This window comes from Girardinichthys multiradiatus, chromosome 18 (assembly GCF_021462225.1).
Source record: "Girardinichthys multiradiatus isolate DD_20200921_A chromosome 18, DD_fGirMul_XY1, whole genome shotgun sequence".
In the NCBI taxonomy this organism is placed as follows: domain Eukaryota; kingdom Metazoa; phylum Chordata; class Actinopteri; order Cyprinodontiformes; family Goodeidae; genus Girardinichthys; species Girardinichthys multiradiatus.
Genome location: NC_061810.1, coordinates 6,815,466 through 6,830,578, shown reverse-complemented (window position 1 = coordinate 6,830,578; position 15,113 = coordinate 6,815,466). Strand labels below are relative to the sequence as shown.

General features: G+C 41.2%; 1 protein-coding gene across 2 annotated transcripts in view; it reads left to right on the top strand.

Annotated features, from left to right (window-relative positions):
* Positions 1-15,113, top strand: part of numbl (NUMB like endocytic adaptor protein) — a 96,419-nt gene that overhangs the window by 66,565 nt on the left and 14,741 nt on the right. For both annotated transcript variants that reach the window (XM_047392474.1, XM_047392473.1), the window contains exons 2-4: positions 5,480-5,630; positions 9,854-9,928; positions 11,089-11,163. In XM_047392474.1, coding sequence (XP_047248430.1) covers positions 5,505-5,630; positions 9,854-9,928; positions 11,089-11,163 — 276 coding nt within the window. In that variant the 5' untranslated portion in view covers positions 5,480-5,504. The remainder of the gene's footprint in view (positions 1-5,479; positions 5,631-9,853; positions 9,929-11,088; positions 11,164-15,113) is intronic.

The window sequence follows — 15,113 nt, the reverse complement described above, 5'->3', positions numbered from 1 at the left end:
CGATGTAAATTGAGCAATATAATTTCTCCCAGATTTTCAGTGCTTAATAATATTGAAGAAGTGTTATTTTGTAATCTACATAAATGATCATGGTAACATTTAAATTTTTTATGTTGACATGCAGTTTTTTAGGAAATTCTAACACATATTTTGTATGAGGTGTTTTTGTTCCAAACATCTCCATGTTTGTGTCATCTGTCTGAAGAACATTGCTCCAGATGTCTTCTCGTTCATTCAGGTGCACCTTTGCAAGCGTGAGTCCTGCTGCCATATTATTTGTAGAGAGCAGATGGTCTTTCAAACAGGCCACACTTATTCAGCCTGTTCCTAATTGTACTGCGATGGACTTTAACATTTAACAAGAGGCTTGTAAAGTCTGAGATGGAGCTCTTGGGTTGTCACGCAACCTGTGTGTGCGATGCGAGGTCTGACTCTGGGGTGAATCTGTGATTTCAGGAAGATTGAAAACAGTTTTAAAGGTTTTCCTCTTTTAAATATTTCTTCTCATTGTAGAATGTTGCATTTAAGGCAATGATGTCTTCAGAAAGAAAAGAAAAGAAAGCCTAAAGCACAACATTTTTGGTTTACTGTTTTAATACTAATCCTCAGTGTTTTTTCTCTACAGTAGTTGTGACTCTGAGTCACCTTCTGGGAAATCACAGCTCCTCTGCTGCGCTGCCTAAAAGAAACAACTTGATTCGAAGTAGTGTGAGAGAGTGGAAACAGGTGGCTGCATGGAGTGGTCAGCTCGGTGGTGATGACTCATTTGAAACTGTTACCACAGACTCCTGGACACTTGCTCCACCTCAGTCTGTCCTCCCGCCTCTTCCTTCTGGAGCCTCAGAGACAGATGGGTTGCCGAAATGTGAGGTGTCACTGACTCATTCAGTAGATTTTCAGTGTGTGTGTGTGCGTGCAGGAAACTCACCCCTTATTCCACCTCCTTTTCCCTTTCTCCTTGTGTTGTGTGTTTACTGGTTGTGAGGATGTGTCCCATTTAAATCTCGGAGCTGCTGCTAAACGCAGAACATCTGGATCGGGGAGGGTTATTGTGAGTGCGAAACGAAGGCGGAGAGCCAGAAATATCAATCAAGCTCACATCTGGCCAGCACGGACTGCAGCCAGACGCGCAGGCTGTTTAACCCGAGCTTGTACGGTGTGAGCACAGAGGTGTCAGAAAAGTTCTTAGATTGACTTCTAAACAGATGTTTTTGAACTCACACGTTAGCAACAATTCAGGTGTTTGACAAGCTGGGACAAAATGTTCAAATGTTTTTCTTTTCCGTTTTATGCGTCTGTGCACGTGGGCGAGCTTCTCACACTGAGTTCATTCTTGTGAAACCCATTTCCCTACATTCCCATCAGAAGATTTTCAGCTTCAGGCTAAATTTGGTCTGCTTTGGACAACGAGAGGACAAATAGGAGACGTGGGACTCAAACCCCAGCAAAGAAGAATATGAGCAAGGTCGACCGGTTCTGGAAGGGGAGAGGAGGCTGGGTATTTCTGAGCGAACTTATTCGACTCTTTACCGTACAACATGACATGGGCATAAGTAGTGCCTGCTGCCATCTCCAGACTCCAGAGCAACAGTAAAGCCCAGATGGCTGCAAGTCAAACACTGGATGTGGGACAAGTATGTGCTTTTTGGCTCTGTGCCTCCTGTTTGTGTCGTCTGCATTGGAGTAGTTAAGATTTGTAGCGCTGGTTTGCGAAGCTTCAGCTCATTTGTGCTGCTGATTTATAGATTTATTTTGATGTTATGCGTCCTAGCCACCCTGTCTGCCAGCCAGCCCACCCCCTCTGTCTCACTCTGGTCTGTTTTTTACTTCTGCAGATGTTCTGCAGAGTGAGGTCACAGCTGAATAAGGCCTTTGCTCACCCCACCCTCATGTCTCACTTCACTATAAAGTATTCAGAATCAGACTGTAATACATTTTACATTGTTGCACCAGGGCTTTAATCTGTATTTCACCGGAAAGAGTAAATGCCTGCAACCTAAATCTGAATTCAAAATTATTGTAAATCTCACTACACATTAAAATGTAATTGGATCAGATTTTAAGCAATGGCATATATCTTATAAGTGTGTGATTGTGGGTTTTATAGAGAACTTTATATCCAGCCTCCTTGGGTCAATACTTTGAAGAACCCTTTGCTGCAATGATCTGGCTGTTTTTTAGGATATATCTCTATCATCTTTGCACATCTAGAAAGTAGAGCTGCACAATATATCAAATCTCATACTATCATTGCCATATCCATATCTACAATAATGGTGGTATGTAATAAAACGTTGCTTTCTTATAACATATTAAGATGGACTTTCATTGTCCTGTATACTCACTACTAATATAGATCTTAGTGATCAAGATCTAAAACCGCCATTTTTATGGTCTTTGTTTCACATCTGTCTCATATCGTCCTGACTGTTTTCGTTAAACAGTCAGGACGAAGGCTAAAGATGTAAATGGTTGAGAAGAAAAGGTAAACAGTATTTTAAATAACATAAGTATCAACCCTTTTGAGGAACCTTTAGCTTAGCCTTGCTATGGCCACACTCAGGATCTTCCTCTGATTTCTGGCAATGTTGATTGTTGCAAACGTTGACATAATCGCCACCTCTTAACTCAACGTGAGCTTTGGAGAGGTTTTGATTGCCATAGAAGATGCAGTGTAGTTGTAGTTCTCTTTCAAAATTCGAAAACAAATATCTATTTTAGAAATATTTTCAGATAATTTATTGATATATTACATATGTATTATCTATATCTGTCTTAACCTTTAATTGTCATCATTTTATTTGCACACCTTTATTTTTTCCCAATAGCTTGACAGCAGAGATCATTCCTATTTACTTGCTTCTCCTCTGCTTCCTGTCTCAATCCATATAAAGGCGGTATTGGGCACTATGGTCCTTCCTATCAAACCCTTTCAACCTCTAGCACAATTACATTCTATCTGACACCCCATGAGGGGCTAAATGTGTCACTTTGCTCATACGCCCTGACACACACTCATTCACACCTGCTGCAGCAGCGCTGGTGTCTGCCAGGTGCCAGTCAGATGGCACTCTGCCCAGGAATGACTGGCACATGGGTGCATGGCGAGCCACAGAGAGGCTCTGCTCGTGTTTATGCGTAGATGCGTGTGTTCACGCCTCTTCTTGGCAGCGGACCCATGCCCTACATGCCAGGAATGAGTAAAGCCACTTGAGCTGCTGAATTTGAATATTCTGCATTACTCACACATCTGAGCATGTGCATAAGACACATTACCAGCAGCGTAGCGGTGATTATGAGAAGTGATGTGTATGTGTATATATATATTTGCATGTAAACCCTATTGGGTGTATAACAGAGTACAGATCAAGGGTTTAAATATGAATCGGACTCGCCCTCGGTGTAAGATGATTGTGCCATGTTCACCATCGATAAAGGCCAGAATGCAGATTAATGGAGCAACCCAATGGTAAGAAAATAATATGACTGGTCAGAATTAGCTAGTTAACCAAATAAATATTGGGAAATATCACGTGTACCATTGAGGAACTCGACAATTATTTTGTCCTTAGAACCCAACACTTCTCATGCCTTGAATATTGTCTTGGTTTCATTATGTGCGGTGGGTAGTTATGGCTAGTAGCTGTTTGGGTAGTTTTGTTGAGTTGCGTTTATGTGATTCTTGTCGCACATCACCCTTACACTGTCCTTGACCCTTGAGGAGTTGCTGAAGGAGTCATAAGAGTATGGCTGACCATTTCACGTGTCTTTTGTGGATCTCGTTAAAGATTATGACCACGATCCCTTGGGGATGTTGTAGGGAGTGCTGCTGGACCCTGGGGTGCCTGCGGTGCATTTATGGACTATCTGGTCCAAGTTGTGTTTATTTCCAAGTGTAAGGGCTCAATTGAGACTAACCCTTGTATCTGTTTCTGTTTGTGGTGTTCATGGGAAGGATCTCAAGGTGTAATCATAAAGAGGATGATGTCTGGTTTGGGAGCCTCAGGGTCTATTCTTTGCTTTTTGCAGATAATTCGGTTCTGTTGGCATCTCCATTGCATTAACTTCAGTGTGTACTGGAGTAGTTCACAGCTAACTGTAAGGCAGCCAGGATGAGAGTCAGTTTCTCTGGGTCTGGGGTCATGGTTCTCTGATGGAGACAACATCAGGGTCGAGGTTTAGTCTCTTCTCAGACATGGGAGATCAACTATCATGTCTTGTTCACGAGTGATTGCAGGATGGAGCAGGCTATGGATAGAGACATTGGGTCCTCATTTACAGTAATGTGGGTGCTGCTTCTGTCTGTCATTTTGAACAAATAGCTTAGGAAATCTGATTTTTAGTTTCCAGATACCAGTCAGGGCCGATTAAGTTGAAACTCATCCGAATTCCAGTCACCAGCCTATTTCTGGTTTATCTCTGATTTCTAGCTCCTTATTGACCACCTGTTCATTATAGCTTAATTGGATCACCTGTTGCCATTGTCTCATATTTCTGGTATACATACATTTTGTGTGCGATCCACTGTTAAATGTGCGATGGTACTAAGGGGTACTTTGCTTTGTTTCTGAATCTTCTTCCTGTATGTTGGCATTAAGGTCAATAACTCTAGTAAATCAACTTGCTGTGTAATGACAAATCTCCAAGTCCAATAAAATAAGGTAAAAAAAGTCTATTTGCACACAATGAGAGAAGAACACAGACTCTCGACTAACAACAAACGAGATCCAGCTGATACAGCCTCACTGAGAATAGCAGGCGCATGTAAGACAGACGTTGTTTTTGGACTCTAGATTTTTTAGCAGAGGGGGATGTGACTTTGGGAGAATGAAAACGGTAATTATTACTTTGAAACAGGTCATGTTTTGATGGTGTTGTTTCATTGTGGGGGGGAATTAGCATAGCTGAGCAGGCCAGCGGGCTGAATGGTTTAATTAGGGTGCGGAAAAAGGATTGTTCAGCAAGGGGATGAAACGTACTTTCACATGTGTATGTATGTGTGTGAGGGGGCTCATCTGCTGATCAGCGCTCTTGATGTTTTTTTTTAAGTTAGATGAAAGCCAGGCCTACGTCTGTTACCCGTGGGACTTTTTCCAGCCTGGATGACGTCTCAACAGAGCACCACGGTGGAAAGTGTTTATGTTGTTGATTTACTGACTGCATCATTAGAGAAGGTTACCCCATAACGAGCTGGAGCTAATCGATGAGGTTCATCCCACTTCGGTCCTTTCATGTTGTACGATACATCAGTGTGCAGAGCTCTCTTTATATTGTGCCGCTTCTGCACGTAAATCGCAGTTAATGAGCTTAATGTTTAAACTGAGAGTGAACTGACGCTATTTTTGTTTTAATGTTTGTTTTTATCCATAGAAAGTAGTCATCTGACTATAATTTAACTTTTTTCTCCAAAGTAGAGATAATCTATTACCACTGTGCTGTGCTGTACAGCTAATCCAGGGTGTGCTTCATGTGTCTGCAGTTCCAGGGAGCACGTGACCCCGGAGATGAACAAGCTTCGTCAGAGTCTGAGGAGGAAGAAGCCCACCTATGTGCCAGAGGCCAGCAGACCGCATCAGTGGCAGGCTGACGAGGAGGCTGTACGCAAGGGCAAATGTAACTTTGCTGTTCGGGTAGGTTTTTGTAGATATTTGCAAAAAACCGGAATCCTGTTAGGGAACAGATAGTTATTTATGGTTTAAAAAAAAGTCTTCGCTACTATAAAGAAGGAAGATTTAAAATGTATATATTTTTTCATATTTTACACTCTTTTGTTCTTTAATATGCAATATATGATATATTTTGCCCTTAACACAAATGAGAAATAGGGTTCCCAGAGTCTTAAATTGGTTCAAATATCTACAGAGCCAGCCCTTGGTTTATTTACCACAGCAGGTTTGGGTTGTGGGTTTGGCACAGCATACTGGATTAGTGTTTAAACCCAAAACATAATAGTGGGTAAAAAAAGAATTAGCCCTAACCTGAATTACTAACCAAATTATATTTGAGTTAAAATGTATGATCTACCCTTCTACAATATCAGTTTAAAAATGGGAGGGCAGGTAGGGTTAGTACCTATCTCCAGGGGTTAATGGGTGACAGGCAGGGGACTCCCTGTACAGGTTAGCAGGCAACAATGCTAACAAGTACGCTAAGATCTATTAAACAAAAAATAAAAACAACATCATCGTAATGTCTAAAAAGACTTTCAATAGCACACATTTAAATAAGGATAACATTATTTAATACCAGGCAGCACTAGCTTGCTCTAGCGGCTTCCCAGGTACCAGGCTGATATTGTCTTAAGCAAACAAACTAGTGTGAACTGAGGCCACAGTAACATAACCCAGTAACATTAGCAACATTATACTGCATCATTAAGCATCTTACCATTTCCTAATTCATCCCGTGGAAGACTTTCAGTGAAGTCTGATCAGGTTGTTGTAAAGTTCAAAAATGGGAATTTGTGAAGAATCATGAGACTCCTAGTTTCTTCTCTAACCCAACAAACTGGGTCATAGTTTTTGACCCAGTTGGGTTAAAACGGCCCAACCTTTGTGTGTTTGGGTTAAAGCTGTGTGTTATGGTAATTTCTAAATAACAAAACATTGAGGTATTACTTTGGGGTGCACCTTGAGGCAGTTTTTAGCTCTTGCCTCAGATCGGGTCTCACTGTAGGTTCCAACCTCAGCCGGCCCCCATCAGAGTGGAGTTTTTCTCGTGTTGCCTTGGGTCTCTGAGGGTTCGGCTTTCTACTACTGTCCAAAGACATGTAAGTTTGGTCAATTGGCCACTTTAAAGTTCCCTTAGCTGTAAATGTGTTAGGTGTGTTTGTACTGTATGTCTCTGTGTTACACTGTGACTGACTAGCAGCCTGTCCAGGGTGTACCCTGCATCTTGCCCTTTGACTGTAGGCACCAGCTTCCAGCAACCTTAAATATTATTTAATAGGTATTGTATACGTATTGATTGCTCCAGGAATCTGCAGCCTAAACTCTTTCTAATAAGTGCACCGATCAACTTTCCTGTGGTAATTGTGCCTTTAGGGGAAATCGTCAGTGTTTCAGGTTTGCCGATGTAGCCTTTACACATCCGGATATTGGGTTGTTTTTAATGCAGATCATTTTTTAAAAACTCAGAAAAGCCCAGTCATCAGCAGATGGTGGTGCATGGTTTCCCAATTGTGTGTTTCACATTTTCAACCAAAACCCCACATGTATGGATTGCTGGGAAAGATAACGTTATAAAGACAAAAGTAAATGTCGATGTTTTCAGATAAAACATTTAAAAAAATTATTAAAAGGATTTGAGCTTTTGTCATTGTATTAATGTCACTTTTATAGTATATATGTAATGTACATTTGAAGAGGTCTGGGGTGAGAAACTAACACCTACTGGCTGAATCTTCACTAAAATTGCATCTGAGTTTGTTTCAAACGGTGCGACGCTTCGTCTATGACTCTGAATCTGACTTTATTTTCTGTGTATCCTAACGTGAACTCTCTTTCCACTTTCGTCATGTTATGTTTTTGTTCCAGTTTTTCCCCCTCATTTGTACTATAATTTGCATCAGTCATCTTTTTTGTGCCCAGAACATTCTGTACAGATGGCCTTCAAAAGCTAATCCAGAATCAGATCCTAGACATGCATATTTCTGTGCAGAGGTTCCTAGAGGTTGTTCCTAACTTCCACTAACACTGGAACAGATGAGGGAAGGTAGACGTGCTAATTTAGAATTGTAAGTTAATTAATCACATCCTTTATATAATGTATTTGAGCTGTTTAGCCAAAGACTCTGATTATTCTCTGATTATTTCATGTACTTTAAAAACAGCAGCAAATTTAAATTGACTGTATTGGATGCAAACAAGATAAGGAAAATGAGGCGGTATGACTGTACCAGAGGCTTATACCCACATCAGATTGTTGCGTATGTGATCTGCTTTTCATTTCATTGATGTAGGACAGGGGTCTTTAACTATATATATATGTGTGTGCATAGTGTGTATATACTTACAGCCTTATTCGTTAGCTCTGCAGGTAAATACCTCGATCGCAGTAGATGCCAACAGTAGGATTATTGAAGGGCAGATTTTATAACTAACCTCCCTCAGTGTGAGCATGCGCCGTATGAGAGCTGATTTGTAGACGAACTGAGGAGATAGTTACAGTAAAAGATGAAGGGCAGAGAGGGAGCTTTGACAGCAAGGTGGGGTTACAGATTACTGAGACCATCGGAAATGACAGGGAGATTGATATAGGCACACTGAAGGGATGGAAACACATCGTGAGATTTGAAATGGCAAACAGAGGGAGAGATCGGACCAGATAAGAGAGTTAATTTTAAAGAGGGTTGGGGACTACACTGTGCATCAAAGGGAGAAATGAAAATACAGAGAAGTTAAAGAGCAAAGTCTGAGCTGACATTTCATGTTCAGTTGATTATTTCTTTGTTGTAACAGTACTTATAAATCAGACTGTTTGAAAGGCTGTTCATTCCATGGTTTACATGGTTGGGGTTATATAGGAAATAACAGATACTGGTCATTTAACAAGCAGGTTAACAAGCAGGTAACAAGCCAGCATTTATCGTGAATTGACCAATATGGTTGTATTGTTCACTCTGCCAAAAATTGCACACCCAAGCTGACTCCACATGTGTTCAATGGGGTTGAAGTGGGACTCCAGGCATTGTCTCTATTCCCAATTTCTGGAAGTAGTCTCCGATAAGCCCCCTTCTGTGGGGAAGAGCATTGGCGTCTTGGAGGATATAGTTGGATCCCTATGTGTAGCGATATGAGATTAGAACTGGGTGCAGAATCCCATCTTGATATCTTTCTGCATTGAAAATTCACTCCAAAAAAAACAAGCCTTGTTTTTCCAGTAAGGGAGATGTCAAATCACACCATCACATTGTCTCCACCTCGTTTTCCATTACAATGAGTACCACCTCAATGTGGGCGGGGTGATTATAGCAAGGTGGCCCAAAAAGTAGCATGACGTTATTTTAATGTGACCCAAGCACAATGCAACAATGGAGGTCATTTTCTGGTTTCGGGTCACTCTGTCTAGCTCCCTCTGCATTTTTCCACCTTGTTGATGGACCATGGTGTTGCCATTTTCCTAAAAGCTCGGAATCTGTTCAGTTGTTTTTGCAAGCTTTTTAAAATGGCAGGTTTGATTCTTGTAACGAGTCGCTCTCAACCTGTGACCCCATACCCCCTATGGTTTGAAACAAACCTTCCAACTGTGACTCACCACAGAAACTATCTAAAGGCATGTATTTTTCATCACTTACTAAAAAAAGACAGAAAGAAATCAACGAAACGAAGATAGAAAAGTTGCCCAGAAGACTCCTCAACTTGGCTGCATGTTGTTTTCAGCAGTACTTCAGTTCGGGAACCAGATTTCTTCAAACTCTGTCCTCAGATGTGTGAAAACCCATCTTCCTTTTACGCTTGGCTTCTGACTCCAGCGAAGCTGCGAGAACTTTAATTGCGCCCCCATGGGCACTGAATACACCACAGAGCAGAGAACTGGAGAGACAACAAAAGAGGGAGAGATGCTATAACTGACTTCAGTCCTCCTCTCACTCTCTCATCCTGTTCTCATTTTCAGCACCCTCATACAGCTGAAAACCCATCGTGAGTGCAGATTTGCTGCTTGTCTGACAATTTCAAAGCAATGAAATACTGATTGGGAGTAATCAGGTTTCAGTAGCTTTTTTGTTGCATAGTTCTGACATATCTCAGTCATCCAGAGCTTTTTCATGTGATGAAGTGCTCTGCAGAACAGCAGAGATCCACTCAGGTCTATCTATTAATTTTCTATTAATGTTTCTGTGTTTTTGCTGCAGTACCTGGGGCTGGTCGAGGTGGAGGAGTCGAGAGGGATGCATGTTTGTGAGGAGGCTGTAAAAAAGCTGAAAGTTGTAAGTATAATCCATTTGAGAATCTGTGGTAGAACGTAAAGATTTATGCTGACAGATGCTCTCCAAACAATCTGACTTAACTTGAGCTATTTTGTAAAGACAAATTGGTAGAGTCACACAAAAAAAGCTTGCAGCTGCAATTGCTGTTAAAAACAGTTCTACACAGTGTTGGCTCGTTTTACCCTTAAAACTTGAAAAATGTGGCTGTAACCTGGTTCAGTGTTTTCCATTCTTGTTGTTTGTTTTGCTATACTGCTTTGACTCTCCGTGGTGGGTCTGAGTCCATACTTATTTGTGTTTGCTTTTATAAAGTCCAATGCTGGAAAGTGAACTATCACATCACCACCCCTCCTTCCCCCTGGAAGGTTGGACTCAACCAGGGAGCGTGTGAACACGGTGACACAGACAGCTGTGGGCTCAGAGTGGAAAGGCAGCGTACAACAGGAGTCACTTTGTTCAAAATCCATACATGTCTTTGCTCCGTAACCAAAGAACTCAGAGGAACACTTTGTAGGAAACGGGAGTCACACATGTTCTGTTTTCCGTCATTCGGATTCCTCTTTTCCTTTTAAATGTCCATTCCACCTCCAGTTCTCCTTTCCGTCAGTGCTCTCCCACTCCAAGCTTTTACACACACACACACACACACACACACACACACACACACACACACACACACACACACGTGTGCGCGCACACAGAAATGGAGGTGCAAAGCCATTTCCCTGCTGTTCTCCAGCTCTTCATATCCCTCACTAACACAACTCTGTCTTACTCAATCTCTTGCTTGCATACTTTCATGGTCATATGCATTGACTTGTGCTATGTTAGCACATGTAGTTATACTATGACCCCTGCTGAGGCTGTTATGATTGCCTGAGGCTGTTATGATTGCTGCCTGGTGTCATACTCTGGAGAAACCAGCTAGAGTGCCTTGAATCTGCTCTAACATCTGCACCACCTCATCTACTGTAAGGATGTAATCATAATTTGGCATCTGGACGGTTAGGGATAAAAGTGCCTTTAGATGCTTGTTTGCTTGCAAACATGTTAAAAATCAGCCGGTTGGATGAACTTGTGAAGAATGTATATTTATTGTGCTACGTTGTCACCATCAAATGACATTTTTAATGTTTCTCATCCATTCTTTGTCTTTGCAGAGTGGTAAAAAGACAGTAAAAGCAGTACTGTGGGTTTCAGCTGATGGACTCAGGGTGGTTGATGACAAAACCAAGGTAAGAAAAACATTTTTATCTCTGGCCTGAATCTTCTTGTTCCAACCTCCTTTGTCTTTCCTTTTTTTCTTTGCATCTGAAGTTTATTGGTGGAGAATTAACCCTGCCAAGTTTGTGCAGACAAACAAGGAATTTGGGTTTGCTCCATTTGCTCTCAATAAAGAGTTTTGATTCGGCCTGTTTTTTTTCTTCAGAAATATAAAAGGAACATAAAAATACTGTATGTACATATACAGTGTTTTTACAGAAAATAAATATATGGTTGAATTCCACAAATATATGTGGTACTGATCTGGGCACTTTGACTATCAAGTGTTTGTCAGAGAAACCGCATGGGGGAAGAAACTGTCTCCATGGCAGCTGGTTTTTGCAAATAGTGCTCTGTAGCGCTGACTTGAAGGTAAAAATCTAAACAGTTTGTGTCTAGGATGTGTGGGATCTGCAGAGATGTTAGCTGCCCTTTTTCTGAGCCGAAGAAGTCCGGGATGGAGAGAAGCCCTGATGATCCTCTCAGCAGACCTAATTGTTTGTTGCAGTTTGAACATGTTCTGTTTTGTGGATGAGCCAAACCACACATACACACGTGGACAAAATTGTCGGTACCCCTCGGTTAATGAAAGAAAAACCCACAATGGTCACAGAAATACCTTGAATCTGACAAAGGTAACAATGAATAAAAAGTCTATGAAAATGAACAAATGAAAGTCAGACACTGTTTCAACAGAATTATTTTAAAAAATAAACTCATGAAACAGGCCTGGACAAAATTGATGGTACCCCTGAAAATAATGTGACCAAAGGGAGATGTTAAATCAGGGTGTGTCCATTAATTATCATCACAGGTGTCTAGATTCTTATAATCAGTCAGTGGACCTATATATAGGGCTACAGGTAGTCACTGTGCTGTTTGGTGACATGGTGTGTACCACACTCAACATGGACCAGAGGAACCCAAGGACAGAGTTGTCTCAGGAGATTAGAAAGAAAATGATAAACAAGCATGTTAAAGGTAAAGGTTATAAGACCATCTCCAAGCAGCTTCATGTTCCTGTGACTACAGTTGCACATATTATTCAGAAATTTAAGATCCATTGGACTGTAGCCAACCTCCCTGGACGTGGCCGCAGGAGGAAAATTGATGACAAAACAAAGAGACGGATAATACGAACGGTAACAAAAGAGCCCAGAAAAACATCTAAAGATTTTAAAAGTGAAGTTCAAGCTCAAGGAACATCAGTGTCAGATTGCACCATCCGACATTGTTTGAGGCAAAGTGGACTTAATGGGAGACGACCAAGGAGAACACCATTGTTGAAAACAAATCACAAAAAATCCATACTGGAGTTTGCCAAACTACATGTTGACAAGCCAAAAAGCTTCTGGGAGAATGTCCTATGGACAGATGAGACAAAAATTTTACGTTTTGGCAAGGCACATCAGCTCTATGTTCACAGACGGAAAAATGAAGCATATGAAGAAAAGAACACTGTCCCTACTGTGAAACATGGAGGAGGCTCTGTTATGTTCTGGGGCTGCTTTGCTGCATTTGGCACAGGGTGTCTTGAATCTGTACAGGGTATAATGAAATCTCAAGACTATCAAGGGATTCTAGAGAGAAATGTGCTGCCCAGTGTCAGAAAGCTTGGTCTCAGTCACAGGTCATGGGTCTTACAACAGGATAATGACCCAAAACACACAGCTAAAAACACCAAGAATGGCTAAGAGAAAACATTGGACTATTCTGAAGTGGCCTTCTATGAGCCCTGACCTAAATCCTATTGAGAATCTTTGGAAGGAGCTGAAACATGCCGTCTGGAAAAGGCACCCTTCAAACCTGAGACAACTGGAGCAGTTTGCTCATGAGGAGTGGGCCAAAATACTTGCTGAGAGGTGCTGAAGTCTCATTGACAGATATAGGAATCGTTTGATTGCAGTGATTGCCTCAAAAGGTTGTGCAACAAAATATTAAGTTAAGGGTACCATCATTTATGTCCAGGCCTGTTTCATGAGTTTATTTTTTAAAATAATTCTGTTGAAGCATGTTTGAAAAGCAACGTCTGACTTTTATTTGTTTATTTTCATAGAATTTTTATTCATTATTACCTTTGTCAGATTCAAGCTATTTCCGTGACCATTGTGGGTTTTTCTATCATTAACCGAGGGGTAACAACAATTTTGTCCACGTGTGTACATGCATGTGCATAACACAGACTAAATGATGCCAGTGTAGAAGATGACCAGCAGCTCCTGTGGTAGGCTGTACTTGTTGAGTTGCCACAGGAAGTACAGTCTCTGCTGGGCCTTCTTCCAAACCATGTCTATGTGTGAGGACCAGCTCAGGTCCCGACAGGGTGGTTCCTAAAAGCTGGAAGTGATTTAATGAGCACAGATGTCAAGGCGACAGGTCTGCAGTCATTTAACTTGGTGACTCTGCATTTCTTGGAGATAAGGATGATGGTGGAACGTTTGAAGCACAAGGGAACCTCATAGAGCTCCAGAGACTTGTTGAAGATCTGAATGAAGATAGGGGCCAGTTGGTCAGTGCAGGGTCTCAGGCATGAAAAATTGTCAGGTCCTTCTTACAATTTGTAAGTGTTTTTAATTTATGTCTGTGCAATACATTTGTATCTTTGGAGCCGAGTCTCAGCAAAATTTTATTACGGTGACATAATGACAATAAAGACACTTGAATCTTGAATCTTAAGTCCCAGCAGGGGCTCTGAGGAGAGGAGGGGGTGTTTGAATGTCATGTGGACAAGTTGGTGTGAGGCGTGGACGGCTGCTTTTCAAACCTGCAACAGATGTTGTTAAGGAGAATGGACAGGCTCCTGTAGGCAGTGAAGTTTTGCTAACCAATCGAAACTGAAGCTGGCTCGTTAGCTGAGAAGCTGTTTTTTTAGCTTCTCGCTCTAGGTCCTCTTAGATGTTCTGGTCAGCTTGTTTCTGGCCTGCCTATACAAGGTCAGGTCTCTTCTCCATTAAGCAGCTGTACTTACAGGAAATGTGGTTTTAAACGTTATTGACTCAGATGTCTCTGAATACAACTGCAAACCTATTTTTTGCTAGATTTTTTGTTTGTAAAAAGCAATTGAAATTATCTCATTTTTTCCATCTTCACAATTAAGCACTACTTTGTTATTACTATTGTTACTATTTGTGCTGGTTGATCTCCTAAAATCCCAGTGAAATACTGGGAAGTTTGTGGCCGTACAGTGACAATAGCTCAGTGTTATGAATACTTACAAAGCAATGTATCTTCAAGCCTCCAGCGAAGATTTAATCTATCCCAGTTTGATTATGTTTTTTTAATATTTACCTCAGAATGATCCAAGCCAATGTGAGTGTTTGTGTGTCTGTGTGCAGTGTAAGAACATGTGCCATAAATGTTTGCTAAAGGTGCCAGATAGGAAGGTGGGGGGTGTCTTTTAGTGAGGGAGGTCGCCAGCAGCGGGTACAGATAGTACAATAAAAGGCAGAGGAGAATGAAAAGACAAAGTCTTTTGGAGCCGCGTCTGTTTCTTCACTTTTTGTTTTTCAACACCACACACGTTGGCCTCAATTCTCCTACTCCATCATCACACTTTTCTCCTTTGGTTCAATCTCCCTCCTCTTTTCTCTTTTTCAGCCGTATAGCTCATCACTTCTGAACTTGATCTGTATCGGTGTATGTCGGCAGAGGCTATTAAATGTTTCCACAAAGATGGGGACTGTAGTGAAGTATATAGTCTGTAACAACTGTGTAATTTAAAACTGTGTGTACTGAAAACTGAGGTGAAGATCATAAAAAATATATGAAATACCAGAGGATTACATTTTGCATTGTTTTCATAATATTTCCATTTTTTTGACCAGGCTAACTGTTGGAATAAGGTTAAGGTACATTTTAAACAGTTCACCTTCTTACCCATATTAAAGGAACAGTGTGTAAGAGTTACTGCCATCTAGTGCAA